Source organism: Schistocerca americana, chromosome X (genome assembly GCF_021461395.2).
Source record: "Schistocerca americana isolate TAMUIC-IGC-003095 chromosome X, iqSchAmer2.1, whole genome shotgun sequence".
Taxonomy (NCBI): domain Eukaryota; kingdom Metazoa; phylum Arthropoda; class Insecta; order Orthoptera; family Acrididae; genus Schistocerca; species Schistocerca americana.
Window position 1 is genome coordinate 31,118,286 of NC_060130.1, and position 12,502 is coordinate 31,130,787.

Genomic DNA, 12,502 nt, shown 5'->3' on the forward strand with positions numbered 1-12,502 from the left:
GAGTGAATCTTCTAAGAGTTTGTGGTTTGAGCGGCTCCTGGGAGACCAGTATTAGATTCTGATGCCCCAGTGCACGTTAAATGTATCCCTTTGACCGTCACATTGACCATGAAACACAGAAATTGCATCGGGATTGAATACAAAAGGAACAATGCCGACTTAAGTACAATAAGAGTGAATTTTCTAAGAGTTTGTGGTTTGAGCGACTCCTGGGAGACCAGTATTAGTTTCCGATGCACCAGTGCAGGTTTACTGTATCCCTTGGTCTTTCATATTGACCATGAAACATAGAAATTGCATCGGGATTGAATACAAAAGGCACAATGCCAATTAAGTAAAAGAAGAGTGAATCTTCTAAGCGTTTGTGGTTTGAGCGGCTCCTGGGAGACCAGTATTAGATTCCGATGCACCAGCGCAGGTTCACTGTATCCCTTCGACCTTCACATTGAAGATGAAACACAGAAATTGCATCGAGATTGAATAGAAACGGGACAAAGCCGACTTAAGTACAAGAAGAGTGAATTTTCTAAGCGGTTGTGGGTTGAGCAGCTCCAGGGAGACCAGTATTACATTCTGATGCACCAGTACTGGTTTACTGTATCCCTTGGACCTTTACATTGCCCATGAAACACAGAAATTTCATCGGGATTTAATACAAAAGGGACAATGCCGACTTAAGTACAAGAAGAGTGAATCTTCTAACTGTTTGTGTTTTGAGCGGCTCCTGGGAGACCAGTATTAGATTCCGATGCTCCAGTGCAGGTTTACTGCATCCCTTGGACCTTCACATTGACCATGAAACGCCGAAATTGCATCGGGATTGAATACAAAATGAACAATGCCGACTTAAGTACAAGAAGAGTGAATCTTCTAAGAGTTTCTGGTTTGAGAGGCTCCTGGGAGACGAGTAATATATTCCAATGCACCAGTGCAGGTTTACTGTATCCCTTGGACCTTCACATTGACCATGAAACACAGAAATCGCATCGGGATTGAATACTAAATGCACAATGCCGACTTAAGTACAAGAAGAGTGAATCTTCTAAGAGTTTGTGGTTTGAGCGGCTCATGGGTGACCAGTATTGGATTCCGATGAACCAGTGCAGGTTTACTGTATCCCTTGGAACTTCTCAATGACCATAAAACACAGAAATTGCATCGCGATTGAAATCAAATGCACAATGCCAACTTAAGTACAAGAAGAGTTAATCTTCTAAGAGTTTGTGCTTTCAGCGGCTCCTGGGAGACCAGTATTGGATTCGGATGCACCAGCGCATGTTTACTGTATCCCTTGGACCTTCTCATTGACCATGAATCACAGAAATCGCAACGGGATTGAATACAAAAGCTCAATGACGACTTAAGTACAAGAAGAGTGATCGTCAAAGAGTTTGTGCTTTGAGCGGCTCCTGGGAGGCCGGTACAACATTCCGATGCACCAGTGCAGGTTCACTGTATCATTTGGATCTTTACATTGACCTTGAAACACAGTAATTGCATCGGGATTGAATACAAAATGGACAATGCCAATTTAAGTACAAGAAGAATGAATCTTCTAGGAATTTGTGCTTTCAGCGTCTCCTGGGAGAATAGTATTAGATTCCGATGCACCAGTGCAAGTTTACTGTATCCCTTGGATCTTCACATTGACCATGAAACACAGAAATTGCATCGGAATTGTGTACAAAAGGCACAATGCCAACTTAAGTGCAAGGAGAGTGAATCTTCTAAGAGTTTGTGGTTTGAGCGGCTCCTGGGAGACCAGTATTAGATTCTGATGCACCAGTGCACGTTAAATGTATCCCTTTGACCTTCACATTGACCATGAAACACAGAAATTGCATCGGGATTGAATACAAAAGGAACAATGCCGACTTAAGTACAAGAAGAGTGAATTTTCTAAGAGTTTGTGGTTTGAGCGGCTCCTGGGAGACCAGTATTAGTTTCCGATGCACCAGTGCAGGTTTACTGTATCCCTGGGTCCTTCACATTGACCATGAAACATAGATATTGCATCGGGATTGAATACAAAAGGCACAATGCCAATTAAGTAAAAGAAGAGTGAATCTTCTAAGCGTTTGTGGTTTGAGCGGCTCCTGGGAGACCAGTATTAGATTCCGATGCACCAGTGAACGTTAAATGTATCCCTTTGACCTTCACATTGACCATGAAACACAGAAATCGCATCGGGATTGAATACTTAATGCACAATTCTGACTTACGTACAAGAAGATTGAATCTTCTAAGAGTTTGTGCTTTCAGCGGCTCCTGGGAGACCAGTATTAGATTCCGATGCACTAGTGCTGGTTTACTGTATTACTTGGACCTTCACATTGACCATGAAACACAGTAATTGCATCGGGATTGAATACAAATGAGACAATGCCGCCTTAAGTACAAGAAGAGTGAATCTTCTTATAGTTTGTGCTTTCAGTGGCTCCTGGGAGACCAGTATTGGATTCTGATGCACCAGTGCAGGTTTTCTGTATCCCTTGGAACTTCACATTGACTATGAAACACAGAAATTGCATTGGGATTGAATACAAAAGTGACAATGCTGACTTAAGTACAAGAAGAGTGAATCTTCTAAGAGTTTGTGGTTTGAGAGGCTCCTGGGAGCTAACTCGTTACAATACATCCAGGAAGTGGAGAGGAACCCGCACTGGACACCTCAAAAGGCTGAACATTGGGAATAATTGTAGATGTAGCTAAATGGAATATCTGAAGGGAAGTAACAAAATAATGTGTACTAGGATATGACAAACCTGCCCAAGTCCTCTACAAAGGATACCAAGGGTCTAAATAATTTTTTGATAACATTTTGTATTTAAAAATATTTGTGTGTATAAATTGTTCATGTTGATGTAAATTTGACAATTTAAGAAATAGTCATGCTTAGGAACACTATAAGAAATAGGCGTTATGTAAAAGCCAGTGTGTTTTGTTTGAAACGAAAATTGCTATGGAGAGTGGAAAAGGTTCGAAAGGCGAATTGGCGTGCTACCTTGAGCAAGTGCGGGAAGTAAGTCACACAGTCTGAAGGCAGCAGTGATTGAGGTAACTCCTTTGTGGAGCAGAAGCTTTGCCTGCAAATTTTCATAAAAATGCCTCGGTTGAAGACTGCAAACAGCTTGCAGCATAGCTGCGAGTTGTTGAGCTACTGTATGTAAAACTGAATGAAGCCAAGTAGAGAAATTGAGCCCATACAGCAAGAAACTTGCAGGCTGTAGTGTGGGTAGTTTAGCCGTCATAACTGTTCGCCACACCCAAGCCTACAGCCCACAGATAAGATTTTTTTCTATTTTTACCTTTGTAGGGCATGAACCATTAATTTAAACTGTGTTTTAATAATCATTCTTGAACTTTACGGAAACTGGTTCACCCTGTTATTTCATCTTAATCATACATCTGTATAGGGTTCCTTCCTGGTGTTTGATTAATCCGAGTGTCCTGTTTTACAGACTTATGAAGTTCCAAGTTAATATAAAGAGGCACCATTTAAATTGCTTTAGTGTAAATAATAAAAATGTTTTCTTAACTAATGCAAAGTGTTGTAGTTTGGTTACATAAAATTCAATCAGAGTGAAGCCAAGTTACTAAAACCTGTTAGATGGCTATACAGAATTAGTTCAAAGAATAATAGCTTTTGAAAGTTAATTCCACCAAGAAAGAGGTTTTCTTTAAGTGAAATGTTCAGTTAAAAAGTGTGTGCTTTAGTGTCTAAGTATTTAAGTTTCTTGATTATGGAAAGTGCTTTTCTAAAGGTTGTCCCCCCCACCCCGGCTAATTTTTTTTACCTTCCTCGAAGTTATCTACTGGGCTTTTTCTTTTTTAAAAACATAATGCATAAAGATGTAGCCCAAAATTGTTTAAGTGGGGTAATTTATTTGAAGAGCCAAACTAAACAGTAGCAAGAAAGTAGGCAAAATTCACATTTCTGCTTCTCCAATACTTCACTATTTCATTGCCAAGATAGGTTGGTGACCATTAAGTACATGTTTCATACCACTAAATGAACTTGGAAATGAGTTGTCCTAGCTTCAGTATATTATTATTCATACTGTGTTTCTATCTAGCCACTGGGTAAGATCTTAGGAAAAGAAGTGAATAGTCAAATTTTCTTATCCATTAGATGCAACACATGGTAAATCCTGTAAGAAGGATAACTCTATTGATTATCTTTTCCTATAAACAGGACTATCCTTCCATAGTGTATTTTATTTGGAAACTAAATTAAATTTTAGTAAGAGGGTTATACGTGGCAACATAGAGACAGGGTTTCTGTTATTTACGTAAAAGCATACTAATATCATAATGGTAGTGTTATAAGGTCCTATTAATGTGTGGTCATGACATTTGTTAAATGTCTCACCACATTCCTATTGATACTATTTACTCTTCTTGTAAATAACACCTATGACAATTTTATACAAATGTCCACTAAGACTTTGCTCGTCAACTTTCATTTAGGTAACAGCGATCTTTAGATGTATTTAAATCAGTACTGTTAAGAAATACTGACTAGCTTTATTTTCAAGAATCTCAAGTTTAAGTTATACATACTGTTATCCTCCAATAAGAATCATTGGCCGATTCTTCATCTTTGACAGGTTTAGCATGCCTGCAATGCAAAACATTATCTTTTGTATTAACAGATGAAATCCAACTTTTTAAATTTAATAAATGCTTATACAAACATAAAGTTTCTTCAAAAAATGTATTTCTGACAACTTCCTGTCACAGATAATTTTCACTGAATGTTGCAACCCAGTTATATTGCTGATGAGAAGCAAATGTTGATCTTTTCCCTCTCTTCCTTCACCATCTCCTGTTTTCAGAATGAGATTTTCACTCTGCAGCGGAAACGAGGTACTGGCAGAAGTAAAGCTGTGAGTACCGGACGTGAGTCGTGCTTTGGTAGAGCACTTGCCTGCGAAAGGCAAAGGTCCCGAGTTCGAGTCTCAGTCGGGCAAACAGTTTTAATCTCCCAGGAAGTTTCATCTCCTGTTTTGTTCACCTTGACATATTTCTACCAAAAAGACTACCCCAATGGATCCACTGCTTATATTTAACACACAGTAAATTCAGTTCAAATATTTCCTTAACAGAGGATGTGCATTGACGAGCTTGAATTAATCAGAAAAATATAAACAGATACTAACCATTCCACAGCTCTTACAAAATACTTGCATTAAGTAATCATCAAAGCTACTTTTTGTACAGCAAGAGGACTAACAGTCAAAATGGTGCTATATGCTACAGGCAGTGCAATACAATTTATTTTACTCATTGCTACAGCAATAAATGTACTTATAAAAATATTCAGACTTAGACTATAATCAAATACAGAGAGAGAAAATATTCTAACTAAAGAGATATAGCAGCCATAGGCAGAAACAAATAAAAAAACTGATACTAATCTTAGCTTTGAGGACCAAAAGTTTCTTCATCTGGAAAATGTAAAAAGAGAAATGAGACTGTTCAAGAATTAAGGATGAAAATTCAGGATCTTGAGTCAAGGAAGATGGATGGTTAAATGAATGAAAAAACTAGACTGGGCATGATGAAATTGAGTTCAAAAGAGCAGCAGATGATGTAATTTTAAATGCTGAGAAATAAGATCTCTTCAAGAGGAGCCACCAAAAGGTCAAATAAGTGAAAAACAAGCTGAAAATACCGGTAAATGGGCTAAAATGGCGGCAAATAGATAAACGAAACAGAAAGATAGTGCTGAAGAACAGGCAACCAAACAACCACAACAACAACAACAATAATAATAACAGCACATTGTAGCAATATATAATAGCAGTCCCACAACATCTGGAGGAAGATTTTCCACTAACAGAACAATAAATTCATGAAGCCATCAAATCATTCCAACACTTCAAAGCAACAAATGAAGACTCCACTACAGAAAAATTATTGAAATAGTCAGAACACACAAATGATCTACAACTGCTGTTTGAGAACATTTGGAAAGCTGAAGAGATTATGGAAAGCATTAATCCACAGCTATGAAAAAAAGGGGAAACACAAAATGTCAACAGTTGCAGAGATGCCTCACTTCTGCCAGTGGTATACAAAATATTATCAAAAATTCTCTGGACAGAGTTGTAGAAACTTTAGACAAATAACTGGGAGAATCTCAAGGAGCTCTAGAAAGGGAATACCCTGCACAGAACAGATGTTTATTAGAAAATCGATAATTCTCCACATACTGTTAATCACCAAACCTATAATAGTATCATGTATTGGTTTCAAGAAAACATTTGATTTGGTAGGCAGAGAAATTATAGGTAAAATCATCAAAGAATTTTGTGTTAAAGCAAACATAATCCTCAAAACACTAGCAAATAGGATGGCAGAAGCTAAATTTATGGGAGAAGTATCTCAACCATTTGAAATAAAAACTGATGTTAGACAAGGGGACAGTTTATCACCTTTACTGTACACTGCATTCTAGAAAAAATAGAAAGTATCTGGAATTTGGAGAAAAAAAAATCACAAAATTGAACCAATAATTTTAGGATGAAAAACAAATGGAATTAAGGTAAACTGCCGGGCTTCTGCAGATGATTCTGATATACTTTCAAAAAATCTGGCAGACAGTTATTGAAAGAAATCTTTTGGAAGAAATAGCAAAGGGAGCTGGTCCCAAAATTTCAGCCGAAAAAACAACATTGATGACAATTTCAAACAATGCATCAACACTCTTAGAAAAACAAAAATGTAAAATAGCATTAGGAAGTAAATTTAAATATATTGGACAAACTGTACAACAAAATGGACTAGAAGAATTAACAGTAGATGCAAGAGTCAGCAAACTGGAGAGAGCAAATCGTTTGACAAAGGATATTTACAACAAGAAATGTACAACTAAAAAAACAAAACTAAGACACTATCCCACAGTGGTATGACCAGGATGTTTATATGGTTGAGGATGCCTAATGATGAACTATAAGCTGGACAGAACAGAGGTTCCTCAAAGGAGCATTATTAGAAAATAATGGTTGCAATACAAGCTACAGATGGCTGGAAAATGAGAACTAATGAGGAGATCTACAAAAATTTTGAGAAAATATCAGAAGTAATGGCTAAAAGAAGGTTAATCTTTTTTAGAGACCTCTACTGAATGAGTAGTTCTGGAAGAAGGAACAAATGATAGCATGGATTACAGAAATAAGAAAGAAACAACATCAAACAATCAGAAATAATAGAAAGAAACCTTTTTACAGATAAAATACTGAATTTAAAAGGATCATCACCTCTCCAAGATCAAAATTAATTTCATCCCTCTCAATAAGACCGTGAAAACCGGAAATAAAATTCATAAATATGATATTGCGAAGCTCAAAATCAATCAAAACATATTGGAACAATGCCACCAGTAACTGACAGTTGAATCCCATAAATGGGCAGACATTGACTCCATGATCCAACAAGCATCTAATACTAAAATCCTGACAGCTAAAAAGAGGAATCATACATGGTGGAATGAGGTTTGTGGTGAGGTGGTGGGCCAAACAGCAAGTGCATGGAAAAAGTGGAACTCTACCAGGAGACCTGATGATTTTGATGTATTCCATGAAGTTCGAAAATATGCAGCCAGAACTCTACGAAGGGCTAAGCAGTTGCATGAGAAACAGCAGTTATAACAGATCGATCAGCGTTTCCAGATAAACAATGTCAGAGACTTCTATCAGACGTTCAAATCGAATTTGAAAGGATACCAAGCCCCTAGTTTTTGTTTTAGAGACGAAAATGGAAAGCTCAGTGTTGTGTACATAGTTCCGCGTATTCAGCGCGTACACAAATTTCCCACTAGAGTGAGCCCCGCTAAGCACAACAGCGCAGGCGCAGCACTCGTCCATCTCCGCACTACGAGATGGCGCTGCCACAGAGACGGACCAAATTCTGCTTCCGCCGATTCGCGTATTAATATGTAACACAGCCAATGAGATTGCTGCTAAGATAGAACACTTTCTCCTCGCGCATCACACTCGCGCAGTGATACATGAACGTGCGAGGTATTATAACGAGTGTAAAGACCTTCGACCAGTCAGTCTGCATTTGTCTGCACCAGTCTGCATTAGTCTGTACCAGTCTGCATAGTCTGTACCAGTCTGTACGAGTTCTACAATTGTCTGTACCAGTCCATAGTCAAGATTCAGTCTGCGCCTAATAAGATTACCATATTCCTATACATTGCCATGAAGATAAATGTATAGACACTTTCGCCAAGTACCCGAGATATATGTGAGAATAAGATTAATGTATCAATACCAAAGGAACTTCAGATTGTCAATTGTAAATAGCATCCAGAACCAAGTTAAGTAATTTTTATATTTGTTATTATTTTAATAAATGTATGTGAAAATTAATCAAGTTCTGTTTAAAGTTGGTCACCGTCAATCTGCTACTCTCAGCGTGCAAGTGGCATTTCTATCGTCTGACCTAATGGCAGAAGATAAATACGCCATGATAAGACCACGAGACATATTGCTGACACTCGCTTACTTTGTTAGAGCAACAAGTCAAATAATCTGATGGTGTGTGCACTGAAGGTCTTACAGTATGCACACCACACTCGGCCTGGCCAACAAAAAAACTGCAAGATAATGTCTCGTTACTTTGAAAACCTACTTAATTGTGATGAACCGAAAGAAAGATTCCCTGTATGTGCCCCAATCCACAAACTACCCCTCATCTCCATCTAGTAAAGAGGAGACCAAAGAGATCATCAACAACTTTAAGAATAATAAGGCGGCTGGAGAGGATTCAATAGTGGTGGAACTACTGAAGCTGGCAAATAATGAAACTCTAGATATACTAGTCCAACTTTTTGAGGAGATCTGGAGAGCTAGGATGATACCAACTGAATGGCAGTCAGCTTTAATCCATCGTCTACACAAAAAAGGTGATAAATAGAATGTCAATAACTATAGGGGTACCTCATTAGTATCTGTTCCATATAAGATTCTCTCGAAAGTGATACAGAATAGAATAGAAGATCATTGTAACCAACTGATTGGGGACTATCAAGCTGGTTTCCAAAAGGGTGATTCTTGCGCAGAACAGATCTTTAACCTGAAGAACATCATGAGGTACAAAAAAAAATTGGAAGAAATAACTATGTGGTCATGTTTGTTGATTTTCAGAAAGTATATGACTCCATCGACTGACATGCATTAATGAATATTTTGGAAAAGTTTGGGGTGGATAATACATCAAGAAAGCTGATCAAACAAACTCTTGCTAACACAGTGTCGAAAATTAAACTTATGGGTGAGGTATCTGAAGCCTTTACAATCAGAACGGACATAAGACGAGGAGATGGACTATCCCTCTCCTTTTCAATTGTGTCTTGGAAAAGGTCATTCGAGAGTGGAGAAAGTTATTAGCCCAAGAAGAAACAAATGAAGAGTGGTTCAGACTTGGTCCTAAGAACAAAGGGGTGTGCATTGACTGCTTAGATTTTGCGGCTGACCTGGCCATTTTTGCTAACAACATAGAGTCAGCAATCAACAAGATAAATAGGCTGTCAGAAATTGATGAAAAAAGTTAGACTCCAGATCTCTATTCAAAAGACAAAATATATGACGAACATCTGTGACGGACCTGAATGGAAGATAACCAACCTGGGAAAAAATCGGATGAGTTAAGAATTTCAGGTATCTCGGTGAAGTCATCCACCAGGAGAATGGATTAAAAGAAGAAGCAATTGTCGGGATGAGGAAGTTAGACCAAGCATACCAACTGACAAAGAATACTTATAACAAAAAGTCTATGAGTATATGGGCCAAGTTCCAACATTATAATACAGTTGTACAACCTGAGGGCTTATAAGCATCCAAAACTTTGACCACGAATAGACAAGGTCAAGCTGAGTGGCTGGAAAAGCGTGAGTGTAGGATATTAAGGAAAATCCTAAGGTAATAGATGGGTCAATGGACAATGACGAATGAGAGCAAATGAGGACACGTGCAGTGAGACAGAACCTATCACAGCATCCATTACAAAGAAATGATTGTTATTTTATGGTCATCTCATGAAAATGGACGGTGATTGACTAACAAAAAGAATACGGAGTTTCATCCTATCTAAGAAAACGAGGCCGAGATGGTTCAAAGAATGTGAAAAAGATCTTAAGCAGATTGGTATCTCAGAGAGAAATTCCTGAAAGGAACAAATTTAGAAGATTGGTGACCAACTACCAAGGTTTTAACATGGCATCAACATCCGAAAGACAGTGAGGACCATTATCTGAAGAGCATAAAAAGGCACTTCTTGGAGGGGCTCAGAAGATACTGGCAGGAAGTCAAAGCTGGAGCAAGAACAAGACCTGGACACTAGAGTGAAGTCGGTTGTTACCACGCAGTCCGTAGAGACTCACCTCAATAAAAAAAATAAGTAAATAAAAATAAAAGGCTTTCAATGCAGAAGAAATAGGGGATTGAGAACAACACGAATAGAATAAAGGGGGAAAAACATGAGGAGGAGATGGACGAGTACTGGAAAAACAGGAGACGACAAGGGAAGAAGAAGAAGTGAAGTTATTACATGACGAGAGATGGTGATTGGATTTGATTTGATTCAGTTTTTGTTACATACACCGAAAAAATGAGATGATTCTCGAGGGTGTGGAACATGTCAGAATGTATAACACAAAACATTTTAATATAATGAATACTTCCCTGATCATTTGTCACGAGATTGTCAAAATAGGTGAATACAATACAGTAAACTGGAAAAGCTAATATTTACAGAATTAATACGCTGTCAGAATGAAACATTGTTACGCACTATTAATAAATTTATCATACACAAAATACTTAATATTGACTGTTGCAACCAAGCGCTGTCAAAACTTAAATCTAACATATTTTTACTTAAGCTGGCCTTTCAGTCTCTGTTAGGATATTCATCTATAGAGTAGAAGGCATTGCCTATCAAAAAGTCATTCAAACTCTGTTTAAACTGTGCTTTATCTGAAACCAAGTTTTTAATGGGTGCTGGTAATTTATTGAAAATGTGTGTTCCTGAATATTGGACCCCCTTTTGGACCAACATAAGTGATTTTAGGTCTTTATGTAGATTGTTCTTATTCCTAGTATTGATAATATGTATTGAGCTATTTGTTGGAAATATAGATATGTAACTTGCAACAAATTTCATTAAGGAGTAAGTATACTGAGAAGCAATGGTTGGAATTCAAAGTTCCTCGAATAGGTTCTACACAATGTTCTTCAAAGACTGGTCCCAGATACTCCATTGCACCATTCACCGAACCTGATAACCCCGAGCCGTCAGTAACAAAAATTAAGTCTTGCTTAAGAGATTTACAACACTACATGCACTTGTTACCAAAGCCTCATTTACTTTTAGAGCTATCTGTTCCACTTCCTTTTCGGCCCCACTTCTCTCTGTCTTCACTATATCCCATACAGTTCTTATTTTGTTGATACAATTATCTTTTTCTCTTAATAAAGCTACTTCAATTTCTGGATTACTTGATTCAATATTTTGCAGTATTCTTTGTAATGCATTACAATGCTAATATCAGAAATGTTCCTAGATAGTAGATACAGTCTCCTTTTTCCCCACATGATATCTTTATTCCTTGCGTAATCCATGGTTTATCTTTTGACTTCTGTGTGATTTGAGTTACCTTTAGGGGAAAACAATTTTCAAAAGAGGAGGTAACTTTATTAATAAATGCTTTGTATTTTCCATTTGAGTCAGGTAAACATCTCTCCAGTTCATGTCTTTGAGCAATTTCCTGAATTCCTCAATTTCTGGCTTATTTATTATCCTCCTGTACTCAGATTTAATATTTTTTTCATCCTGACAAGTTTCAACATTTAACACAGGATGCTGCACGTTGTGATCAGATAGTCCATTTACTATTGGTTTTGTGATATGACTTTTTTCCCCTAGATTTGTTCATAAAGATACTTTCCTTTTTTTTTTTTTTTTTTTTTTTTTTTTACACACACAAGCCATTCCTTTCGCTTTGTGAAATGAAGCACTGCCTAGTTCCAAAACACAGGACTACTATGACAAGGTGAAATGTTCTCAGAGTGCTACATGTATGATAGTAAATGTAATCAGCACTATAGTTGTTTTCTGAGTAGTTATGCTGTGTGTGTTTCATTCAATCAGATGAAATGGAATAAAATCATCTATTTATTTATTTGGGCTCTTTATCACCAAGATGCATTCAATGTTGGTTGAGGTTTATCTTTTGAATTCACTCCAGTGTAGATTGTCAAAATTTTATCAGTTGTCAAAGTACTTGTAACACAGTTTTCGAATTTACTGCCATCCAGGAAAGTCTCGCACTCAAATTATTCTCAGAGACTGAGAGCTGGCTGAAACCCAGAGTAGAAAGCTCTGACATATTTAGTGATTAATGGAATATATATCGGAAAGGCAGGTTAGACACTGTAGGAGAGGGAGTGTCCATTGTCTCTATTGAGGTCAAAGCTGATTGTGACAGTGA

At 37.5% G+C, this 12,502-nt stretch overlaps 1 protein-coding gene across 1 annotated transcript in view; it reads right to left on the reverse strand.

Annotated features, from left to right (window-relative positions):
- Window positions 1-4,565: 4,565 nt before the first annotated feature.
- Window positions 4,566-12,502, reverse strand: part of LOC124554948 (molybdenum cofactor biosynthesis protein 1-like) — a 60,291-nt gene continuing 52,354 nt past the window's right edge. Inside the window, exon 6 of the mRNA XM_047128647.1 lies at window positions 4,566-4,621. Within this exon, the coding sequence (XP_046984603.1) occupies window positions 4,566-4,621 (56 nt within the window). The remainder of the gene's footprint in view (window positions 4,622-12,502) is intronic.